The sequence below is a fragment of the Sciurus carolinensis genome, chromosome 8, assembly GCF_902686445.1.
Source record: "Sciurus carolinensis chromosome 8, mSciCar1.2, whole genome shotgun sequence".
NCBI classification, from domain to species: Eukaryota; Metazoa; Chordata; class Mammalia; order Rodentia; family Sciuridae; genus Sciurus; species Sciurus carolinensis.
In genome coordinates, this window is record NC_062220.1 from 31,860,734 (window position 1) to 31,886,840 (window position 26,107).

Genomic DNA, 26,107 nt, shown 5'->3' on the forward strand with positions numbered 1-26,107 from the left:
AACTCATTTATTGGTTCAGCTGACCCATTATTTACAATTTTTTCATCTGTTGTTTGCAGTCTTGCTTTTTGTTGGGGCCACCTTGCAGAAAGAGTGGGGGGAAATTTTTTTTGCACCTTTTTTCCCCTAGTCGAAATATAAGTTTAGTCTGTTCTTTTAAAAACTTGGGAGACTTTTAAAATTGTTAGTCATTACACTATTTTCTTTTAATCATTACGTCATGCACACTTTTAAAAACTGTATACGTGTGTGTGTGTGTATGTGTGTGTTATGATGGTAGAGTTGTTTTTTTTTTTTTAATATTTTAGTTGTAGGTGGACACAATACCTTTATTTTATTTTTATGTGGTGCTGAGGATGGAACCCATGACCTCATGCATGCTAGGCAAACGCTCTACCACTGAGCTTCAACCCCAGCCCCAAATGTTAGATTCTTTTAAATGGATGCATGCATCTTTTAGAATTAAGTATCAGAGTGTTGTTGTTTGTTTGTTTGCTTGTTTGTTTTAGCTGAGATCAAAATAAATACCTGACAATAAAAACTTAGAGAAGAAAAAGTTTGATTTATGCTCATGGTTTCAGAGATATGAGTCCATGATCCGTGGGCTCCATTACTCTGTCTTAGAGTGAGGCAGAATAACCTGCTCAACTCATGGCAGAAAGCAGAGAGCAGGGGAGCTAGGGACAAAAGATAAAATCTGCAAGGGCATGCCCCAGTGACCTCCATCCTCCATCCATACCCTTCCTGCTCACAGTGACCACCCAGTACAGTAGTCCTTTCAAATTATTCATCCATCAAATGGATGATTCCACTGACTGTGTTACAGTTCTCATAATCTAGTCATTTCACCTCTGAACAGTCTACATTAACATATTAATTCTTTGAGGGGCTACCTCATATCTAAATCACAATAATGTCCTAGCATTGAATACAGCCTTAAGTTAATAATTGGATTTTTGTACCTTTAAGCAATTAGCATTAAAAATGCCACATTCTATTCACAGTATTTGTAACACTTAATAGCAGCTCTGGGAGCATCCTGAGTTTTTAAATGTTAATGTTCTTTCATATAAATGCAATCATCTTGCACCTCTCCATTTTGTTATTTCAAAATTTGTCTAGCCTGGCAAGAATGAAGGTCCGGTGGCATTTGGATGAGACAGGTTACTTGATAGGAGTGTATATCTGTAATAGAAATAACATATTACTACACGAGAGTATTAAAGGAAAGGTCTTTAAAAGGCTAATATTTGAAACTTTAAATATTTAAACTTTTTAACTAAACTATTTAAACTTTTTAACTTTTTAAAGTTGATCATAACATCAGAAGCACTGAGGGGGGGTCACTCTATTTTAAGCCCATCACAAAAATGAACCCATGTAAACACCTACATAAATAGTGGTGTCTGCTTCTCCCCGCTAACATAATTTAATAATCAATGAAAGGAAATTTAGTAAGATTTGCCCAATTCTTTATCCCTCATGGGATTGGTTTAGAAACATTACAGAGTCTAGATTTATAACTTTTCCAGTCTAGATTTATTCTTGCCTTTGTAACTGCCATCTATAGGAAGGGAAAGCTTTTTCCCTTCTTTTTTTTTTTTTTTTTGCGGTGCTGGGGATTGAACCCAGGGCCTTGTGGCTTGCAAGGCAAGCACTCTACCAACTGAGCTATATCCCCAGCCTGCTTTTTCCCTTCTTTCAGAGATGAAACATCCTGTATTTTCTCAAAAAAATATGCAAAATATTCTTTGAAAGACAGTTGAATATGAAAATGTTTGATGGAGCACTAATTTAAGGTTGCTTGATCAGCCCAACTTTTGTTGCAGTACCTCTAAGAGGTCTAATAGCAGCCATATAGAAGTTGTATATTATGCATTATAATCCATAAAAAATATTAGACTACCAGGGCATAGTCAGAAAAGCTTTTTATTCTTCTACTTTAATTTTTTTTTCAGTTAAAAAAAATTTTTTTTTCTTTGTTCCTCAGTCTCAGGGCTCTGCAAATTATGACCCACCCGCCTGTGTGGCCCATAAGCCAAGATTGGTTTTCATGTTTCTAAGTGGATTGAAAAAAGAATAATTTGGTGAAATATAAAAATTTTATGAAATTCACATGTTGGTGTTTATAAATAAAACTTTATTAGAACACAGTTGACTTATTTTATATTATTGATTATTGCTTTCTACCTATAGCTACAGAGTAGGACACTTTGTGATAGAGATTGTATGGTCCTGAAAGCTTAAAGGTATCTACTATCTGGCCCTCTTACAGAAAAAGGTTTCCAACACTTGCCCTGTTTTATTTACATAAATGCAGTTATTTATTGCAAGTAGTTCTTTTTAATGTCATATTTTTGTAAATGTAACAAAGTAACTTACCTTAATGCCTCTTCTATCTTATCATTCTTTTGGTTTCAATATTATCTCATTTTCCTCTTTACTTTCAATGCTCTGGGGATGAAATTTAACTTTTTTCCTTCCAAACTCCAGGACATCTGTATTAGTCTGGGTTCTCCAGAGAAATAACAATAGGTGAGGTATAGATAATAGGTATAGACATGTAGATACATATTCCTTATAATAAACAATTTGTAGATATATAATTTTTTATATAAATAATAATTTGTTATAAGGAGTTGGTTCACATTTCTAGAGGTTGTGAAATCTAGTATCTAAAATCAGCAGCAGAGTTAATAGTATGGTTCCAATCCACAGCCAGGAACTTCCTCCCAGCTTAAAAACAGAGAACAAATTCTCCTTCTTTTGGGAAAATCAGTTTTTCCCTATACTCTTACATCACAATCAGCACAAAAGACATGACCTCAAAACTTGTGGGGGATTTTTTATTAGCAGGGTCTCATAACCTACTAATAGGTGAGAGTTGGTCAGTTTCTTTTTGATCGGCTCCAGTATAGAAAGGTAGAGAGAGATTAGGGTTTCATTCTCTTCTTGTACAAGAGAATGGCCTAACTTGGGGAGGGAGAGTTATAAGCCATAAACAATGGATGAAAATCAAAATATCATATCACACTCCTTTATTCAGCTCTTGTTCTATTCAGGTCTTCAGTGGATTGGGTGAAACCCACCCCCATTGAAGAGAACAGTCTATTCAGTCTATGATTATGTTATCAAAAAATAATCTTTTATAGACACACCCAAAGTACTATTTAAATATATGGGCAACTTGTGACTCAGTCAAGTTGACACATAAAATTGACCATCATAGGACCTAAATAAACTTTATATCTATTATTTTGCCCTTTTGCCTACATTTTTTATAGTTTTCTTTAAAAAAAATCCCAGTCTGTGAATATTAGAATCATCTGAACTTAATTGGTTCAGTTTAAAGTATCATTTGGCTAGCACCAAATTGAAGTTGAATTGAATTGAATGGTTGTTTCTCCATGTTTGTGGAGTATAGCGATAATATTTCCATTTAATTGTTTGCATGTGTTAACTGTACCAGTGAGCATATTTGTACAGTTCATTTTCTTGTATCATTCATCTTGAGATGGGACGGCTCTAACACACAAGCTTAGTCATTTTGACAAACTAATCTCTGGAGAGACTTATTTGCATTTGAGATCAGAAATTCCCAGAACAATTTGCAGAAGCCAAATTGATTGGCGTGGCATTTTGTCAACAGACCTCTTAGAGTATGTCTCTGAGCAGTTGGGGTGAAAATGAAGTGGATTTATTTGTGAGCTTCTTCCTTACCTTTCATGGGACTTTAGATTAATCCCTTGACCTCCTCCATAATGCCTCTATAATACCCATTACAGCTGGAGGGCTGGTAGGGAGATTACATAAAATAGGAACGTGTGTGAATTGCACCACTGTATGCATGCATTGCCTGGTTTATATTAACTGGCAAGATATCCCTCTTTTAGTAATTGTTTTGATGACTTATTTTGTTGATATAGAATGGTGTTCTTGTTAATTTTCCTGATGTAGAATCCACTTCTGAAGGAAAGGCTGGAAATCATAGACACCTGATCTGTGCTTTTATTTCTGCTGTTTCTTAAGTTAATGGATTCTAAGACAATACCTACATTTCCACATAGTAGTCTTAGTTCTGCTTGAGTAACAACTTCATTCGTTTGGACCAAAGTAGACTGTTGGGCTAAAGGAAATGTTTTTATATTATAAAACATTCAGATAAACCACTATGCCACTCTGAGGTCTGAGGTCCTAGCTTAGGCTCTCTTCAGTGCAGGTCCCATACTTGGTGTTTGTCCAGTTCAGTGTTTCATCACACGGAGGCATGATGAGGGCCCTCCTTGCTTTTGACTTTCAAATAGTTATGCTGAATCCTGATATTTAGAATCCTGACTTATTGTCTACACACTGAAACTTGTTTCGGTCTGTATTTATACTTTCAGGAGCAAATATGTTTCATAAATATACTGAGCTTTTTAATTAGTTAACATAATAATAATAATCATGCAGTACCAGGGATTGAACCCAGGGTTAAGCTACCACTGTGCCACATTCCCAGCCCTTTTTATTTTGAGACAGGGTCTCACTGAGTTGCTGAGGCTGGTCTTGAACTTGCAATCCTCCTGCCTCAGCCTCCACAGTTGCTGGAATTACAGGTGTGTGCCACCGTGCCTGATGCTTAATTTATTTATTTTTAATCTGTCATAAGAATACACTCCTACCACTAAATTACTCTAGTTTTGGTAGCTGGCACTAATTTCTGTAGCTCCATCTTTTAATGAATATGTAAGAAAAATGGTAAACCTTTTACTTGTCGTATCTATATAGGGTGCCGAGTTTCTGGTAAAGGCCTTTTTTATCCCAGTGCAGTTGTGTTTGTTTTCACTGGACCTCTTTGATGCTCACTTGATTGTTGGTTTGGTTTATCCTTAGATTTCCATTAAGTTTTTCTTTTTCCTCTCTGAGATTTTTACATATAAATGTTTTGTTTTGTTTTGTTTCCAATGCTGTCATAAGAATATAAATCTGGAATCACTTGGAATTAGCATCATAAACATGCTCCATGATTTGCTCTCAGATATTTTCTTTACTCCTTTTTGCTGATTTACACTTTTGTGTCATTAAGTCATTAATTAAAGATGTATCAGTATTAATTAAACAAAGATGTGTTATAGCTAAAGCCTTAATTTGATGAGATTTTAATTCAGAGATTTTACTAACTTAATTCCCTAAGAAATTTTAGTGTAAAACAATTGTATTCAGCTAGACAACTGTAGTTGCTTACAATGTGGTCTTAGTAGTAATAAGTTTAGAAGCAGGCATGTTGGGAGGTACAAACAGGTGGCAGGTATAGGAGGCAGTGACTGTAATTATACAGGTGCAGCCTCAGCAGGTAATGGAAACTGAAATAGAACAGCAGGCGTCTGCTGCCCAACTGCTTATCGAATTTTCAAAGAAGTTTTCTCAGACCACACTCAGATAAGAGTGAAGTTATTTGGAATATCGGCTGGGAGGAAAGCCTTGTGTGTTGTGAAAGCAGAATTCAATTTTGCTGGAAGCCAAAAGAGGATTTATAACCTGTTGGGATTTTCATTTGAAAAGCTAAGGTTTTTTTTTTTTCTTCTTTTATGTGATGGTTTGTGGATACTCCAGCTTCTGTTTTCTTTTAGTGTTTTCCTAGCCTGTGGCTAAGTAGTTTAAATAGATATGTAACATTGACTTTTCCTATTATGTTGTAGGTGTTCTGATAACTAACAAAGGAAAATAAATCAATAATGAGCAACTCCATTTAAGTGTTGATTTTTTTCTTCAGGGTAGATTGTATAGAAGAAAAGGAGCCAGGACTGGAGCGTGCACCTTTGGGTGCTGTCCACCCTTCCCCAGCCCCCTGCTTTTTTAAGAATACTGGATGTCTTGCCTCCTTTCAGTGTCTTTAAGGGTAGATCATTATAGGTGAAACATCAACATGGACACATAAGTATCAAAACATAATTTAAAGTAAAATTTATTTCTGATTAATCACAACTTTCCTTTGAATTCCTTTCCTTTACAATGGATTGTTGACTGGAGTCTTTCCAGCTAAACTTGGATGTGGCTTTCCTATTAACTTATTTGCTTTTCCATCTTTTAATTTTTAAGCGTACCTATCGAGTTATTTCCTAGGAGGTACATACTGATTTTATTTTATTGTATTTATTTATTTATTTTTTATACAGTATCTGTTTTTTGTGTATGGTAAAATAATATCAAAGAAACAGGGTTTTTTGTTTTGTTTTTTTTTTTGTTTTTTTGTTTTTTACTTGATGTGTATTATTCTGTCAATAATTGCTGGAATGTTTAAAATTATACTAATGTAGTTCAAATATGTTATTTTGCTTATGTAAATTGAAAACCATGAAGAGAACCTGGTATTAAACTAAGATTTTTGCCATGAATGCTTATCATAGTGATACCTGAATTATGTGAAATAAAAAATGAAATGGCAGCTGGGCAAGTGGCACACCTGTATTCTTGAGTTCTTGGGAGGCTGGGGCAGGAGTATTATAAGTTAGAGACTAGTTGAGGCAGTTTATTGAGACCCTGTTTTTAAAAGGGCTGGGGATGTAGCTCAGTGGTAGAGCTCTTGTCTAGTATGTGGTGGACTCTGTTCAATCCCAGTATTACAAAAAAGAAGAAGAAGTAGGAAGTAGCATGAAGCCCTGGAGTAAGCTGGCCAACCTCTAAACTCTTGCCTCATTTCTGCAAATTTTTTGTTCATGACTAGGTAAGCAGCTTATCCTCTTTTTGGACCTTGTCTGCAAACCCAAGATTCTGAACTAAATATCAGAAATTCCTTATAGATACATAATCACTGAGAATAATAAAGCATTGTCTTCTAGTCACAGCCTAATGGCAGCTTTTCTCATTTGTCCAGTCAGTGAGGGAGCTTGAGAGCAGAGCAGAAGAAGACCACCCTCTTGAGGCTTTATGGTCCAGTGGAAGGAGACCGACCTTGTGAAAAGAGTTTTTTCATTAAATGTCAACATGGGTCAAATACTTAGAAGCGTCGTGACATTTACTTAATTAGTTCAGTGTATATATTCCAAATTCAATCTAAGAAAGAATATATGTTCTAGAATTAATGGCATTTTTCTTTTCTTTTGATTTTAGGAGCATATTTAATGAAAAGTTTCAAAGACTGAAAAACTAAACATGAGGGTAGCAGGTAAGATATTTAATTCAGTGTAAATAATTTTGCCTTTTGTGTAACCTTTTTGGTAGTAATAACTAAAGGTGACAGTAATATTTCTTTATATTTAGTATAAAGCTAAAGTTAATTAAATCATCATTTAGCCTTTTTTTAAGGTAGTAAGCAAATTACAAATTGTACATTTAATGAGCATTAAGCATGTTTTTATAAATAGAACTTTTGAAATGATGCTAAATATTTTGTTTTAACATTTCTTACACATTAAGCTTGTTTGCCTAATATGTTATATACAAAATGTCAATATAAAAAGTGATTTTTACCATGTTAGGAGACTGAATTTTGTTTTGCTAAAGTTCTAACCAAGAGAAAAATGAGTTCTAAAGTTTCTTAAGGTTTAAATCTCTCCTAAGTAAAATTAAAACTAATGTAGGTGAAGGATTCAATGAAATATGCCTTTTTACTCAGTATTTGTTAATTCAAGTTCAGTTAGTATAAGTGAGGTTACATGATGTAAGAACATTAACGTGTTCCTGAAGTAGCATATTAAAGAAATTGAGAAACATCACTGGATGTTTACAGTATTAAGATAGCTATCTTTAAACATAAAAAGCATATCCATAACACCTGGATGAACTCCTGCTACCTATTAAGTGAAAATAAGTGATTTCCCCACCCTTCCTTCAGTCAAACCCCACGTACATTCTACAAAGGAATTTCTATAAATGTGTTGCCAACATAGGAAATAACTTGTAACCTCTCATAATCAAAGTAATTGGTCTTTCTCCTTATCGTTTTCTTACCAACAAACCATATAGTTTTCCTACAGAATCATCTCTTTAAAAAAAAAAAAAAAAAAAACTGCATAAAGTCAAGGTAGATGAACAAACCAGTCTTCATACTTTGGTCAGAAAGATATAGAATCATGCACAGTTGTAAACATTGTGATTATTAAACAAAGGATAACCGGAGGTTGTCACTAATGCTTTTGTGGAAATTTGAAAACCTACAACTCTGCCATGAAATTATAAAGTATCCCTTTTTAAATAGCTCTAGAGTCGTTGAAGAATAATATTCCTGGAAACCAAGAGCTGATTGCAAAAAAATATGTTGCACTGCCTTTTTTTGATACCAAGTATTGAACCCAAGGGCACTTAACGTTGAGTAATATCCCAGCTCTTTTTATTTATTATTTTTGACACAGGGTCTCACTAGGTTGCTTACAGTGTCACTGAGTTGCTGAGGCTGACTTTGATCTTGAGATCCTCCTGTCTCAACCTCTGGAGCCAATGGGATTATAGGAATGTGCTGTCATGCCTGGTCCTTTTTATTTTTTTTATTGATCTGTAGTACAGTGGGACTATTTATGATTACCTCTCTAGATGATTTTAAAGTTCATTGCTTAAGCATGGGGATTTGAAATAAAGCAAGTTTCTCTCTTGCACATAATTCTAAATTCATACAGTGGAAATTAATTTTGCCATCTAGTCCATTTCTCTGATTCTGACAATTAATGCCCAAGCTAATTGATGAGTAATTACTCACTGAGTGCTTATTTTTTGTTTGGCACCTTTCCTGGTATATAGGTCTTGGGGGAACTGCCTTTAATGAATGAATAAGAAGAATTAGCTATTAATTTATTACTTCTAACTGATTAATCTCTTCTAATTTTAAGAAAAATCTGATTGCTTTGAAACACCCATATAGCCATTATTCTTACATCTAAATTTGTGGTTTTTGGTTTGTGAAAAATAGAAATACACAACTATTGTAGTCCATGACTGGAATCAAGCGGGTTTTCTGCCTGGAAAGTTAAGAATGGGAATCATGGTATGATATGGTTGGGTCCCTCTGTGTCCAGAACTAGATGCTGGTTCTGGACACAGAACAGCTATAGAGGAGACCTCTGTAACAGAAGTTCCAAAACTCTATCCTTAAGGGAATTCTGCTGGTTTCTTTACTTTTAACTTTTCTTTCCCTAGTAGCTTTCGTTTCTTGTTAGTTCCCCCGATGGTCTCAGCATAATGAATAGATCTTGGCTTGAGACTCAAGGCTACCACTGACTAGTTATATGACTTAGACAAGTGGTCTAAAATGTTAGCCTTATTTTCCTTGTTTGTAAAATGGAAGTATTATCTTGGAAAGCTGTGCAAATGAAATCATGCTTATAAAGCTTTCAGCTCTATAGTAGACGTTCAGTAAATGGTATATATGTATAATATATGCCTGTGATATTTATAGTCAGGCTTAGGTTTAGCTTTTTATTTTTAGTCCAGGCTTAGTTTTAGCTTTTTATAAACTTTCATATTATAGATTTGATATTTTAATATTTCAGACTTAATGATAACTATCACATATCTGCTTTTATGGGGACAGACAGGAAAGTTTTCTCTGTATGTGCTCATGATTGCTAGAAAATAAAATGGTAAGACTATCATATGATTATGTAATCTTCAAGCCATTGGTCTTAGTCTTAAATGATCAAGAAACAATATGCCACCTGTTATCATTAATCTATTTTGCAAACAGTTGTTGAGAGTATTAATATGTATGAGGCACTCATCTTGATCTGGGGAAGAGTTCAAATCCAGTGGAATTTTGCTTTCATGCACTGAAAATGTAGGCAGCTTGTCATTGCTCTTAAGAACAGGAAGCAGTTTTGGGAGGGGAGAAAGTAGGAAATGGCAGAGGGAGGCAAGGATTATTAGAGGAGTAGTTAGGTCTCCCATTGCCACCTCATTGCTATGTTAATAGAATGTTTCTTCTTCTTCTTTTTAACTTTATTTTTTAGAGCAGTTTTAGGTTCACAGAAACATTGAGAGGAAGGTACAAACATTTTCCATTTACTCCCTGTCCCTCCATGTGCATAGCCATTCATAGTGTTTCAGAGCAGTAAGTTGGCATTTTCAAGCATCATCAGTCTTCAGTTTGTTCCTTTCCCTTACCCTAAGGCTGTGGTTTATTCTTTTAGGTTGATAAAGTTAGAAATACATTTTTTTAAAAAATTCTTCCTTACCCAATAATTTCAGCTTCGTGGTTTTTTTTGTTGTTGTTGTTTTGTTTTGTTTTTTTGTTTTTTTGTTTTTTTTTTTTAAGAAGAATGTGGTAGTTTGGTTTAGAATGGAAGTACTGTACAAACCACCAGACTGGATTCTGGTTCTATGCTGGCACTAATTTATCTGTCATCTTGGGCATTTACCTCACTTCTAGGCCTTTTTTTCCTTTAAGAATAGTGAGATGACTGCTGATCGTTATCTACTTTTATATTACTGCACATTAAACCATTTGCAGGAGAGGGGAACAGAGTGTATAGATACACATTGTTATTGTTCCTAAAAAAGCTAATCATGTCTCTGACATACTTAGGTTAAAAGGAAGATATTTCTTAGCCTTTTCTTAGTCCTTTTTTCCATTTCCTTTTTTTGCCTTGCACTTTGTCCTTTTCTTCCCTAGATTTGGTTAACTGAGGAGAAAAAGGACAAAAGATAGGTCTTATTAAGTAGTAATGTCAAGAATGACTGTAAGATACTCTGATATGATTAAAAATACAAAGGTATGAAAGTAAAGGGGTGTGCCCTCATGGAGCTCACCTCATAGCCATGTTACGAAACATTGGTGATAGACGTCAAGTTATTCCTTCAGGAGTGCAGAAAGCCTTCTTACAACTAGGTATTGATAATGGGAAGGAAGACTTCACTGTTCGCTATGTCACAAGGGTCTGTGTAGCTTCAGGAGATGTATGGTTGATGACAGGACAATAAGCCTGTTATATTTCACTTGAGAACTGCTTGCTTAGTGGATATCCTTCTGGCCCTGGAATCTCCAGACGGTTTAGTGTTTTGGTAACATCCCTGAATAGCACTGTCCTTTGTATTTGAAAAGAATTAGAAGTGCATCAGCCAACAAACTTGGTGGTGAGGGTTGGGTTCCATTAGCTGTGACAGTTGTATAGTCCACCTGAAATTAATGACAGATATTTAATTTTATTTGTATGTATGTACATATATATTTGTATGTATGTATGTAGGCAGATGGTTCAAGTATTTTTTTGTTGGAATTGATAACTAACTCAAGAATTCTTTGATTTGGAAAATTCTTTATCTTGATGGGATTGTTAGTGCAACTTTTATTGTAATTCAAGGAAAATTAACATTCAGTAGATAAAAAATAGAAGCTTATTAGTTTTAAATTTTATTTTTTAGAAACAACATTTTTCATAGAAATGTATAACAAAAGTTCTATGGGTTCATCAACTCATGCTGATTATTTCTGCCTTTTGTCTAGGTGCTGCAAAGTTGGTAGTAGCCGTGGCAGTGTTTTTACTGACATTTTATGTTATTTCTCAAGTATTTGAAATAAAAATGGATACAAGTTTAGGAAATCTCTTTGGTAAGTTTTTCTCTCCTCTCTTAAGCCTAATTTTTGATGTGGGTGTTTGAAGTTTTATCAGTTTTCAATTGAGTTACTGCTATTGAGTGTATCTAGGAAAGGAATCATTTTATCAGTAAAGGATTCAGTAGCATATTCTAAAATACATAATAGGTCTTAGAATTAATTCATATAAAGCATGAATCCGCTAGTCAACATTTTGATCATACTTAATGAGTATTTTATACATGCTTTCAGGCATTATTCATGACTTCTGTTGTACCTTTTAGAAGATGATAAATAATACCCCTAAGCTTACATTGTTTCTCTGTTTGAGTTGACTCCTAGAACACTTGGACTGAAATCTTATCATCAGTTACTGAATGTTTTGAGCCACATTAATGCATTTTAGATGTTGGTCATAAAAATTCGTCCTGCTTTCCTACCCTTATTTCCCTTGGGTGGCATTTTTCATTTACCGATTTGTAAGATGTTTCTATATTGTAAATGTAATCAGTGGAAGGTACCTTCAGTTTTTAACAAAATCCTTAAGTTAATAAGTTAACATTTGAAATGTTTGCCCAGGAACCAGTTATATTTCATAATATTTATTATATATTTCATATCTTAGTGAATAAAGTACCAAGTGTGTTTCTGTTCTGTAAGTATTTCATTATGATAATACAGAATGAAGTGTAATGTTTACATATTTAAGTGGGAAATAATTGTTTATATTTAACTAAGGCCCTTATATAAAATTAATTTGAACCTTTTCTGGAGACCACAAGTCTTTATCATTTGAAGTTAGAGAAGCTGTTGACACCCTTCATAGATCCTTGTGCTTATATTTACTAAGCTTTGGCTGTGGTATTGTTTAAGATATTTAAAAATTAAGCGTGGAAAGTGAGACAGTGAAACCTGGAGACAGTATTTTGCTCTAGTAAGCTGAACTGAAAGAGAACCACTGTGAGATCTTTGGGTTAGTGAGTTTGGCTTTCCATAAATTGTTAGAAAGGGATCCCAAGACCTAGTTCACTCCCTCTTGCATCTAGTCTAACATTCCCTTATACCAGTACTTCTCAAGCTTTCATGTCAAAAGAATTTCCAGAGAATCTTGATAAATCCAGATTATGATCAGTATCTGGGATGTGGCCTAGATACTGCAGTTCTAACAAGCTCTCAGATGATGATCAGATTCTTGTGCATGGACCACATACTGAGTATCCAAGCTGTAGACAGTTCTGACATGTAGTCCTCAAGGTCTGTAAAAAATGTTTTCTTACCATGACTACTTACAAGTGCTTCTTTGTATTCTGTGAATTCTGCCTTTTGTCCTCCCTGTTAATTTTAATACCCTGTCCTTACTTCTGCCTGCTGGAGTTCTCTTCTATCTTTGATCTCTCAGACAATTAAATTGCACTCCTGGTTTTTTAGACCTTCTTCTTACACATTTTCATCTTTTCAAGTAATGGAATCTTCCCTTTCAGTCATTTCTGATATACTGATCATTTTCCTCCTGAACCTATTTTTCAGCACTTGGCATTCATCTGAAAATAAAGTACCCAGGATCCTGCTTAAAGTGGTTATTACAAAGTATTTGAGACTTGATTTTACTTGTGGTGACCTTTGAGAGCACAGTGCTCTGTCAAAGGATAGGCAGAAACCACATTGAAGGCACTGAGAACTTGTTCATTGTTGCTCTGGAGGCAGTGTGTAGCGTCTCTGCTAAAAAATGTTGATGGTATAGGATGATGATGATGGGATGGTAGCTTTATGTGGAAGGGAGTTGCACATGCTTTTCTTTTTGTAAAGTAAATGAATTTCACTTATCTGTAGGTTTTGAGCAAAAATTAGGCAAATAAGAAATCAGTGAAAAGAGATTGAACAGATAAGAAGGAGAGGGTCCCTGAGAGAAGGGAGGAAGAGGTCCATGGTAAAATGGGCTATTTGGGGAAAGGATCACTGTTTGTAGAGGAGTGAAGAGGAGGCTGGGTAGCCACAGTGGGACCAGTCATTATAGCTGGTATTTCCCCTTCCATAATCTACTTGTGTCTGTCTCCACCCTCACCCCCACACCTTTTCCCTAGTTGGGATCTTCCTGTCTAGTGTGGATTGTTTTTATAAACATCATGGTAATGTCTCTACTTCTCTTTCTTGTCTTTACTCTTTACTGCCTACCTGCCTCAATACTGTAGCCAGCGTCATTTTCTCAAAACTCATGAACCTTTAGTACAGTTCTTGGAGGAAAAATGCAAAATTTCTGCTCAGGATGAGAATCAAAATCCCAGTCTGCCCTTCTGACCTGTTCTCCACCCCTGTCCACTCCATGTGTCCCACTTGCTAGGACACGGAATGTGTCCTGTCCTTCTATAGAGCAGATTTTGCTTGTGTTGATTCTGTACCCTGCTTGCCTTTTTCCTTCCCTATCTCCTGTTAATCCTTCTCACTTTCACAACTGAATCAGTGCCCCTTCTTTCCTTGTTAGAATGTATTGCTCTTTTTCTGAATTGTTCCAATTGTGTAGTACTTACATTATTTTGTTAATCATTTTTTCTTACATTATAGAATTTCCTTTTTCTTTTAATTTTTTTTGTTTTTTCATATGCCTGTCTTCCCTCAATGGATATTAGATCATGAGGGCAATAATATCTTGTTGCCTTACCCAGCATCTAGCACTGAACCCTGCAGATAATAAATGCTGATTGAGTGAAAATAAATATACATAACTGAACATTCAGAGTTTTCTGTGGGAAGGAAAATATTTCCCATGTGCGATTCATGTAAAGCTGCATTAGTTGGGAAATCACTGGTAATCAGTCAGTTATGAAAAGCACTGAGTACTTTAACTTAGTTGTCTCTCCTTTTCATTTTGATTTTTTTCCTGATGTTAAGAACCTGCAAGATATTATTGTGGGTATTTTAGCTATGTGATTTAGGCACTCTTAGGCAGGTGTTTATTTTGATGTCATAACTGAAGTAGTACATTGCATCTGTAAAACCTTATTGGATTCTAGTCAGTAAATTGATGAAAAATCAATTTTTGGGATTTTAATTCTCATTTCAGGCTATTGTAGCAAAGATGTATATGTTATCTTTGTCATTTGTTTAGGATGTAACTTAATTTACCAAAGGTTAATGAGTTTAGCCCAATTTGGGTTTTTTTTTCTGTAATCTGTATCTTAGGTAACTTCTTTGGTGAGTTTTCTATTTTTTTTAACTTCTATACCGTACTTGATAACTTCTATATATCATTTCGATTTGGGTTTATTATGTAATATTATTTTTAAAATACTTATTTCTAGAAAGGAAGTATTAAAAATTTGATACTAGTTTAATGTTTAAAGTAATAAGGTAGACTGTGATTTTTTTTTTTTTTTTTTTTTTTTTTTTTTTTAATTTTTTGGGCTGGGGATGTAGCTTAGTGGTAGAATGCCTGCTTAGCACACATGAAACCCTAGTTCAGACCCCAGCAAAACAAAACAAAGAAAAAACTCACAATCTTTTAAGTTTTTTTTTTTTTTTTTAATTTTGAGGGGATTGTAGATTTGCATGCATTTATAAGAAATATTACTCAGAGATCCTGCATACTCTATAATTAGTTTCTTCCGTTAGTAACACTACTGTAAAACATGATCATGACCAGGATATGAACACGGATACAGTTACCAGTCTAATTCATGATCTTGATTTAATATGTGTGAGCTTCAGTATGACACTTAGCTAATGAGTATACTGTCCATAGTCTAAGTCATATTTTTGCATATATTTTTGCGGTAAATAGTGTTCTATAGAGTTCGTTTGACCTTTTATATTTAAACCACTTATAAGTAGTAGATATATAAATTACTTGAAACATTATTTAAAACTAAAACAATATCATTCTGATTCTGTAGTAACTTAATGAAAGACATTCATTGATATAACTAAATCAGACATGTTTGCTCTTATTCCTTGAGGTGAAATGTTGTATGTACTGAAAGAAATTACGGGTCACTGTCAGGTAGTTTGAAGAATGAAAGTTGCTAAGTGCAGGGATTTATGTGTTTGTATATTGTGCCTGTAACTTACCTTGGACAGTACCCTTTTATTTACAAAAAATAACTAACTTGTTTGGCTCTGGGAGCTAACATGCTTAGAATTACAGTCCCGGTAGAGTGCTTTTAGTTTTGATGAGTCCTGGATAAAAATAAGCTTTCATCTGCAAGGAAAATTCTTTCACAAGTGTTTTGTCATCTTCAAGCATCCGGTCTATCCCCATATACACATGAAATGGAGGTCAGATTGTTTAATAAAAACCTGATGACTAACAAAGTTATTTTTCCTAAATTGTATTCCAGTAAAGTATCTTTTTAATTGAATAGCAGTTACAGGTTTTACATCTTATATTGTATATGCAAATAGTTTGACCACTTTGAGGAGCCATCCCTGGTTTTTCTTCTGCTTCTCTTTTCTCAGCCACTTCACATTTCTAAGGTTCCTCTGCTCTGATCAGTATTTGCTTCTTGATGTCCTAAGAGACTCTCCTTAGCCCTTGTGTTTCTTCTAATCCTCTCCCTGGATGACCTCATTTGTTTGCCAATTTTCCGTTTTATATCTTAATCCTAGGCCTGTTTATAGCTGGCTTTCATACTGTTGCACTAGTATCTTAACATATCTTAAAATTAACAGGTCCAACACCGAATTCATCATTCATCCCCATGCCCATCTCCTCATTAGATAATAAGCATCTTTTTTATTTTGTGGCACTGGTTTTTGAACCCAGGTCCTCTCATGTGTTAGGCAAACACTCTTCTCACTGAGCTGCATCCTCAGTCCTAGATTATAAACAACTTGAGTAGAGAAGGTATTTTTGTTCATTGACTCATGTGAATGAATGAATGAGTGCTTTCTAGGTGAGCTTCTCGAGCTGTATCCTTGACTCCTCCCTTTTCCTGTCTCGTGCATGTGGTCCATTCCCAAGTCCTGTCGCTGTGTTTCCTTAGTTGATCTGAATCTGCTTTTCAAACCCATAGTTGACTGTCCTTGCTGACTCCCTGTCTCTGGTCTGTGCAGTCTGCACTCTGTAGCCAGAAGGGTTACTAAAGGCTCCTTCTCCTGGCTTCCAGCACCTGGCAATTTCAGTTTATGTGATCACAAGACCTCAGACATTCCTGTTTTCAGAGGTGGTACAGTATGAGTTTGGGTACTAGATGAAAGATTGTTTTAAAAACTAGCTCCTCAATTACTTATTTTGACCTACAACAAATAAAATCAGTAAATTCCTCAGTTTCTTTATCTCTAAAACATTGATGATCAAATCAATGAGCCAGGTTATCACTGTTCTGACCACACTGCCTTCCCTGTACCTCATTACCATAGGTTGGTAACCAGATTCCTGTTTTGATTTTGTTGTTGTTGTTTCTTTTTAGGTATATATGACAGTAGAATCTATTTCGACAGAATTATACAAGCATGGAATATATCTTATTCTAATTAGGACCAATTCTTGTCAGATTCCTGGTTTTTTGTTTGTTCATTCTGTGGTTTGGGAGATTGAACCCAGGGCCTTGCACACACTAAGCAAGTGCTGTGCCAGAGTTACCACCCAGCCCTGGATCCCTGACTTCAAAGAGCTTCCTCTTTGAAGAATCCTAACACTTGAGCTGGAGGACCCGTGTTTGTTCAGGACAAAGTGAAGTTGATAATTCTCACCCTTTTGCTGCTTATCACATCCTGGGTTTAAGTTTTTTCACTTATGAAGTAAAAACATTGGTGCCTATCTCTTACTTTTCCAGATAAAATCAAAGGAAAAAAAATGACGTAATTTAAGAAAATTGAAAGAACGAGTCCCAGTAATCCCAGCACCCAAAATTTACCAATATTTTTGTTTCCTTCAAGGCTCTGTCTTTATCATATGAATATTTTTAGTATTTAAAGTCATGCTATGGGTGAAGTTTGTTTTGTTTTATTCTATTCATTAAGCCATTTGCATATTTTTGTGTTATCTTTATGATTTTAATGGTGTACAATATTCTACTGAGTGTTCTATTGAATTAGTGAGGCTTCACTTAACTTTTGTGGCCATTTTCCTTCTTATCATTTTAGATACTGTCTTTCAGCTTTGACTTTCTGTTCCCCAGTTTGAATATTGGACTTACAGGAAATTCACAATTATCTAAAATAGTACAGAAGTAAAAAAACAAGTGACTATTTATAGTCAGACAGCTGGCTAACATTTATCACACTGCATACTTATTAGCCAAATCAGGAAATGGCTGTCCACAGTACTTTGATGATCTAAGTTATAATTTCCTGGGCTGTGATCAGATGTTGGTGCTTTTAGAAAACTCTATGTGTAATTATGATAGATAGCCAGGCTAAGATCTACTGGGTTGGAGTTAAGATTTGTCCTTCTGGTTTCCTTGAACTGGTAAATTATGAAACTCATAGTAATGACCTTGATTTTTTTATTGTACTCAGTGCATTTGTATCTGGGAAGAGTTAAAGTTCCCACCATTCCCATACGCTTCCTTTCCATCTCCCAATCTCCTAACCTAACCTCCAACACAGACTTATGTACATTCTCTGGGATTTTATATGCATATGTACTGATACCATACAGCAGTAACAACTTTTAAATATCATATTCACCAAGTATTTATAGATACTTAAAAATAAATATATAGAGTAACTTTCTGTTTAGACTTTAAAGTTGTAATAACTAAAACTAAAAACAAATGTAAAGGTTAAAAATAAAATATTCTATCAGTAATAATAAACACTACTCTCCATGATACATCTACATAAGTGTTATAATGAATTGTAAGTGTAAAGTTACTATTCTCTTTTTCTGAGATGATATCCACATTTTATTTGTTGTATACTGAGCAGTCATTCAAACATTTTTGTAGGCCTATTAGAAGCTCTACCTGTTTAAAGAGTGGATATTTGCTGATAGGCTTATTCTTTCTAACAAAGGTGACTTTTTTTTTTCCTTAGCAAGATCAGCATTGGACACAGCTGCACGTTGTAAGTATTTCATCTAGATATTTTAAATGGCTTATTCTGTCTTAAGGCATATGAGAGCTTATATTCAAGCAGTATCAGTACTTAAGTGTGAACAAAAACTGATTTAGAAGTTGTTTTTTAAAGTTGTAATGATTCCATTTGATTAGACAGCTCAATACTCTTGGTATTTATTCATTATAAATATTTTGCCCCATTAGTGCTTCTCATTTCCAGCATTAGAAGTCCTAAAAGCAATGGAGGAATAAAGGAATCCTAGTTTGAATTAGTATATGGGCAGAAAGTCAGATATTAGGCTTCTTAGTGATCCTGCAGGTAACTGAAGGTAACTTTAGTGACCCTGGAGGTTTTTATGCGTCTATGAAAATGGGAAGTAACAATTTATATCTTCCCACATACTGAAATTTAAAGATAAACTCAAGAATAATTAGATAAAATACATCTACACTTATAAGATCATGTTACTTGTTTCCCAGGAGGTTTTGGGTTGTGTTGTTTGGGTTGAGGTTCTTTGAAACTCTCTGGGGTGGGAGTCTATTATATTTTTTCAGTTGTATGTATCTTGATGTTTTACATAATGCCTGTTCAGGAATACAAAAAAAAAAAAAGTCCTCTAACTTACTTTCTTAAAAAAAAAAAAAAAAAAAATCCTGTTTTCTTCCCCAAAGCTACAAAGCCTCCCAGATATAAATGTGGTATCTCAAAAGCTTGCCCTGAGAAACATTTTGCTTTTAAAATGGCAAGTGGAGCAGCCAATGTGGTGGGACCCAAAATCTGCCTGGAAGACAATGTGTAAGTATGTGTTGGTTTGGAGCTATAAAGGGTGCTATGTATTAAATTAAAGACCTGAGTTGAATAAATCTTCTGAAAATAAACTGGGCATAGTTCTACTAAAGGAAAGGTTATTTCAATTATTATATAATTGATTCCCCTATTCATTTACTGAATTGTATGTTAGAGAATGACTAAGACACAGCATTTATTCAGTTTCTTGTAGAGAGGAAGGATTTTCTTTGAGTGCATTCTCTAGATCTGCATTGTCTTATTTGGTAGCCACCTAACACATGTGACTCTTCTATCTTAAATACTGGGGAGAAAATTAATTCATTTAAATTAAAGTTCATTTCCTCAGTAACAGTTGTCACATTTCAAGTGCTCAATGGCTATGTGTGGCTTGTGGCTGCTGAATTGAAGAGCCCAGATAGATTTCCATCATGGCAAAGTCCATTCAACAGCACTGCTCTGGATAATGAATACTTTATCTTATAAACCAGCATCTTTCATCTTAATTGAGTGCTGCTTATTGAAGTGGGAAATGATCCAGTGATAATCACAGGTCCATCCTTGCATAAATTGCCACTAAGCTGAATGGTTTTCTATGTTGGTTTGTAGATGCTGCAGTATTCTACCTCAGTGTCAGCTGTCACATGTAATTTAAGTCTATGCCTCCGAGATTGCAAATCCCACTTTTGGTTGTTTACTTTTCATCTAATTGCCTGGAAAACTGTGTACATGGGCTCTTTTGAATTTCATGTAAAAGAGTAAATGTGACATATGAATTTGTAGATTAAAGAGTAAGGTGATGTTATATAGAAAAGAAACTACCTAAACTAAGCAGTTTCTCCCAATTCTTTTTCTTTAATATTGAAGCTCTTAAGTTTTTATTCTAGCCCCTTTTGCAATGAGCCAGCTGAGAAGATTATTTAACCTAATGTGACACTTCTCTTGCAAAATTAAGGGCTTGAACCAGATGATCTTTAAAGTCTCTATTCACGTCTTTCTTTTCCCTCATGCTAATGATGATCCATTGTTAGTTCGTTGTCGTATGAGTTCTCACCATACTACTCCTGTTTTACTGATATGTAATAAAGCACTTTGGAATTTAGAAACTCATGGGTGTTTTTAAACATTCCTAATCCCCTTATACCTTATTTGACTAAAGAGACCCTGAACTTGATTCTAAATAATAGGGAGAATATTCTTTTGGAACGATTACCCCCCAGATTATCTTTGGACACCTACTCTGTCTCTGTCAAGCAAATAAGTTCAATACAAAGAAAAAGAGATCAAACTCTTTTTTGACTAGCAGGTTTTCTATCCTCAGATTGCATAGGTTGAAAAGAAAAGTCTGTAGGCAGTAGAGTCTGTAAAATAGTACTGGGCTTAGAGCCAGAGAATTTGGTTCAAGCATGGTGGGCATGTCATGTAGAATTTGTACTATATTTCACTTTCTTTAACCATAAAATTGAGGCTGGCCACCAATCCAGCTGCATTTCAAGAATCATTCTGCCATTCCCATGAAAGATTAAATAATGGATAGGATTTTATAGCTAGGCCTCAGGTCATGAAGCAAGTCCCCATAGAGGGGCTGAATAATTAAATAATTGGTGAGGGATCCCCAGTAGAGACACTGCAAGGACCAAGTTGTAGTCCAGTATATTCTATTTTTATATTGAAAACTCAAGTTTTTTTAAGTTTAAATAAGGTAACTAAATTTTCTAAGCATCATTCATTCACCTGTTCAGAAAATATTTATTGAGCCTAGTCTTCCTATCATGGAATGTCCCTCATAGGAGGGACAGATATGTAAAAAGTAAATGCAAATCAGTGATCCTAAATTGAGACACTAGCTATGCAGGCAGCAAGGTGTGGCAAGTACCAATGGAGTGATCAAGCTGAGGTTTCTGACTTTAGTGTGATACTCAGGGAATAGATTCTAGGGCAGCAATGTATGGTATGAGAACTTGGGCTGAGAAGGAAGACAGCTGGATGAAAAGTGGGGAGGTGCATCCTAGACAGCAGGGTGAGTTTGCTTAAAGGCCCTGAGATGGTAAAGCTCTGGAGAGATGTGAATAGGTCCAGGCCATGCAGCAACTTGTAGGCAATGCAGGTAAAGGATTGAGATTTTTTTTTTTTTCCCTGAGTGTGTTGAGAAGTTGAATGTTTTTCAGACATTGGCATTGGCATGTTATGATTTCATTTATATTGAAAAAAATGATCTGGTTGCTATCTAAAATAATGTAAGAAATGGGATAGAATAACGGAGAGGCCATTGCTAATTGCTGCCAACTCTTTGATACTGCCTCTCAATTGGTTATAAGCCTTTCTGCTTCTACAAATTCTGAAATGTGTAAGTAGATAATAAAAATACATCAATAGAAATTTTAGTATTTTCTTGTACCTGCTTTGAATACATACAAACTCACTTTGGCAAACACTCTTCCAGATTAATGTGGCTTACCAGGGGTGATTTGGGTCACCAGGCAACATTGTCATTTGAGGTTATCACAGCAGTAGGAATGTTACCTGCAGAGAGAGATGCTATTACACATTTTTCAGTGCACAGATTAGCCCCTCCACAAGAATCATCAGGCCTCCAGTATCATTACAGGCTGAGCTTGAAAAACTCTGATAAAGATAAAATGTGGCAATTATGAGTAGGATGGTAGTCATGATGTTAAGGACAAGTAAAGGCAAGATGTGTTCCAGAGATTAAGATGAATTTTAAATGCCTCATTAGTTAGAAAACTGAGTGTAAACCTCAGGTGTCACACAAAACAGGATTTGCAGGTTTTGTTCCCATTTATGCTTGAGAACCCCTTGAACTCTTGTTTGAGCTAAAGTTTTCATCCAAAGCTTACTCGTTTGATTTCAGGTTTGTGTGAAGTTGATATTAGTAAAAATATTTCACCCCTTATAATCAATATTTGCTACAGAGTATATAGGAGATTTTGTGTGTGTTTTAACAACAAAAAAATGAATAGTGTTTTTGGCTGTAAGGGCCAAGAAGTAAAATCAATATTATGTAGGTACTTATATAATAATTTTAAGTGTCACCATTAAAAAATGTAAAAATCACTCTGTACCCACAAGTAGTAAATCACATCAAAACAAAATAAAAAAACAGCTGAATGGATTTGGCCCTTGAGCTAAGTTTGCCCAACCCACTTCTAATTTTTAGTAGTAGCTAGAAACTATCAGGTGTATGATATTGATCTAATCATTTCCTTTATATTTTTCCCTGGGGGTGTGAGTGGTACAGACATTCATGAGGGATAAAAGAAAATGTTTCAACTTCTGTTAGTAGCAGTGACTAACCTTTATACATTTTTAATCTTAAGTGTTTTTGTTGTTCCAGGTTTTCCGTTTGAATTTATTTTTTAAAAATTGATAAGCTGCTGCCCTCTTGTGGGAAGCTTATGCCATTGCGCTTCACCATTACCTTCGTTTCTTTGCTTTATAATGGGTTTAACCATGACAGCATACTCTGATGTGACCTGTGCTTCGAAATGTCACTGTAGCATTTAATCACTAATTCAACAAATTAGTTATATCTACTTCTTATTATTAATGATGGGTTTATTTACCTAGTGTATTTCTGAAAGGAGTAGAGCAAATACATTATGTACTTCCCTCCTCTTTGGTATACTCAAGCCAGTAGTCATGTAATAGAGCATAAACCTTTGTGTGCGTGTGTGTGTGTGTGTGTGTGTGTGTGTTGAGACTAGTTTAAACAATTCTGAGATATAATTCATATCACTACAGTCACTACAAATGTACAATCAGTGGTTTTTATTTTAATTCATTGCTATGTGCAACCTCTGTCACAGTCAATTTGGAACATTTTCATAACTTAAAGAAACTGTACCCTTTAGCTATAGCCTTCCTCCTGCATTTGCATTTTGCCCTGCTCTCCTTCCCCCAATCCCCAAATTAACACTCGTTTACTTTCTCTTTAGATTTTCTTATTTTGGCTCTTTCATATAAATGGTATTGTATGTGGTCTGTTGTGATTGACTCCTTCACTTAGCATGTTTTCAAGGTTGATCCATGTTGTTGCTTGACTAGTCCTTTGTTTTATGACTGATTAATAGTTCATTGTTTACCCATCCCTCAGTTGATAGACTTTGAATTATTTGTTCCTATAAATTTGTGTACTACTTTTTGTGTGAACATATTTTCATTTTTTTTGTGTATATACTGGAGTGAATTTTGGTTCAAATGGTAACAACTATTTAAGACTGTGAGATTGTTATCAAAGTGGCAGCAACATTTTACCTTACCAGTGGTAGTGAATGAGAATTCCAATTTTCCACTTCTTTGCCAGTCCTTATTATTAACTAACTTTCTGAGTATAGCCAGCCTAGTAGGTATGAAGTAGTCTCTCATTGTTTTTTTTTTTTTTTTTTTTTTTTTTTTTTTTTTTTTTTTGCGGTGCTGGAGATCAGAACCCAGAGCCTTGTGCTTGCAAGGCAAGCACTCTACCAACTGAGCTATATCCCCAGCCCTTCATTGTTGTTTTGATTTGTGATTCCCTTGGGGTGAATGATGTAGCATCTTTTCATATGCTTATTGCCTATTTGTATATCTTCTGTCATGAAATTTCCACTCCAGCTCTTTGCCCACTTTTAAATTTAGTTCTTTCTTTATTATTGAGTTTTAATCTTTTTTTTTTAATTATACTTTACTATCACTTTCTTTATGCTTAAGTGAATTTCTTATAGACAACATGTAGTTAGGTCCTGTTTTAAACTCACTATGTTAGTTGCTGTCTTTATTTGGTAAATTTAAAATACTTAACATTTATTATGATCATTGATTTGTGAGGGCTTAAGTCTGCCATTTTGTTATTTTTATTCTGTTTCTGTTTCGTATTTTATATTGCCTTGCAAAAAACTTGGTGAATTTTTTTTTAAAATCTTTTGATTTCTTCATATTATTTCTGAGTGCATCTCTTCGTATAGCTTTCATAGTGATTGCTCTGTCTCACTCTTTACAGAAAGTTTTCAGACTCAGGTCTGCACTTAAGAGGAGGAGGGAGAAAAAGTTAAGTTAGATGAAACTTACAAGTGTGTTTTATCTATGGTTCTTATACTGTGAATAACACAAAAGAGAGGAAATCGTATTCCAGTATTTGAAAACTTACTATATGATCTTTCTTACATCATTAGACAAGTGAAGTTTCAACATAAATCTTCATTTTTACTATTTTACTTTTTTTTTTTTAAACTTTTTTTTAGTTGTCAGTGGACCTTTATTTTGTTTGTATGTGTCTCTGAGAATCAAACCCAGTGCCTCATACATGCTAGACAAGCACTCTACCACTGAGCCACAACCCCAGCCCCTGTTTTACTTCTTAACATAAATGTGAATAACATCCAACATTTGTGTTAGGACTACATTCATTCATCAGTTGCAACCATAGTTAGCCACAGGTATGAGTTCTATGAAAATCAGTTAACACATCCTGTGAGACTCAGTTGACTATGTGGAACTTGCAGTAAAGTATTATAGACTTTATTTGTGAAATTGTATGTTGCATATTTTTTATATCAGTGAAGTTTTGTAAGTTGTGTGCCTGTGTGTCTATACAGATGTGTCAATACGTGGATATATGTGCATATGTACATGCTCTTGTATCTAAACGAACACTGCCTCATTCTCCTAACTTTAAACCAGTTCTTAAACATTTGGCAGCACACTACTGGGAATATCACTGTTACCTTGAATTTTTAAAATGAAAAGTACCTAAAATTTCAGTTTAATAATTCTAACTGAACAGACTAAACTGGTAAAAAGCAAATGTGTCAGTGTGCTCTCCATTTCACCATGTCATTGTTTTATGTAGTGTCCTGTGAGGTCCCAGCGCACGCTGGTTTTCTCAGGCAGACCACATGGTACCTGTGGTTAGAAAGGGTGATTGTGTAAGCAGTGCACAGTGGACATTGCTAATCACCAGAAGAGCATTCACATTTAGGTAAAGGATTCATGGAAGAGTGCTCCACTACTCCTCTTGCTTTCGGTGATAAAAGATTTAGGTACCATATCACTTCATGTCACACTGATACTGCAGAAAGTAGAAAAGAGATTGTCCAGTTTTCTTTTTTTCCCCTCAATCCTATGAGGAGATGGAGAATGTGTGACTATGTCTGCATGCTGTGCGGGTGTTCTTGAGTTGTATTACAGAGTGCAGCATAGAGCATCAAGAGATAGACTAAGTATTTCAGTCCCAGTACTTTTAAATATGTATAGTTATTTGGGAAATATTTTTTAAGAGCATTGCTTTAAAATTATTTAGTGTTAGACTGTCTTCTTTGACTTAGTAGAGGCTTTTTAATTTCTTCTGCAGAGCCAAACTATTGACATATATTTATTATTCCTTTTCTGCATGACTTTATTTTTGTGATGTGTTTGTGTGTGGTATCTAATTCTAACAAATTGTCTTGACTCTTTTTCCTTTCAGCTTGATGAGTGGTGTGAAGAATAATGTTGGAAGAGGGATCAACGTTGCCTTGGCAAATGGTAAGAATAATTATTGTAGCTTAGGGGTATATTCAATGGATATTCTTTTGCCTAAAAGTAAAATGCACCTAGTATCAAGGGATCAGGTTGTAAGTGCCACATTTGACACAAAAACCCTTCCCTCAAACTCCACCCTCACCCAAACCACCATAGATGGAGACTTGGTGTTTATTTGTAGCATGCTTTCTTGAAAGTATCCCATTAGAGATCATTCTGTGGAGAACTTTCTTTGAAATTATCAGGAAACAGTGAATCTAGTGTTAAATTGATGAAATTTTGATGCATATTTTGAAATTTTGGCAT

General features: G+C 34.9%; 1 protein-coding gene across 1 annotated transcript in view; it reads left to right on the top strand.

Annotated features, from left to right (window-relative positions):
* Fam3c (FAM3 metabolism regulating signaling molecule C) overlaps positions 1-26,107 on the top strand; it is a 44,655-nt gene that overhangs the window by 5,841 nt on the left and 12,707 nt on the right. Inside the window, exons 2-6 of the mRNA XM_047561441.1 lie at positions 7,093-7,147; positions 11,414-11,518; positions 18,476-18,505; positions 19,171-19,294; positions 25,746-25,804. Of these exons, the coding sequence (XP_047417397.1) occupies positions 7,135-7,147; positions 11,414-11,518; positions 18,476-18,505; positions 19,171-19,294; positions 25,746-25,804 (331 nt within the window). The 5' untranslated portion in view covers positions 7,093-7,134. The remainder of the gene's footprint in view (positions 1-7,092; positions 7,148-11,413; positions 11,519-18,475; positions 18,506-19,170; positions 19,295-25,745; positions 25,805-26,107) is intronic.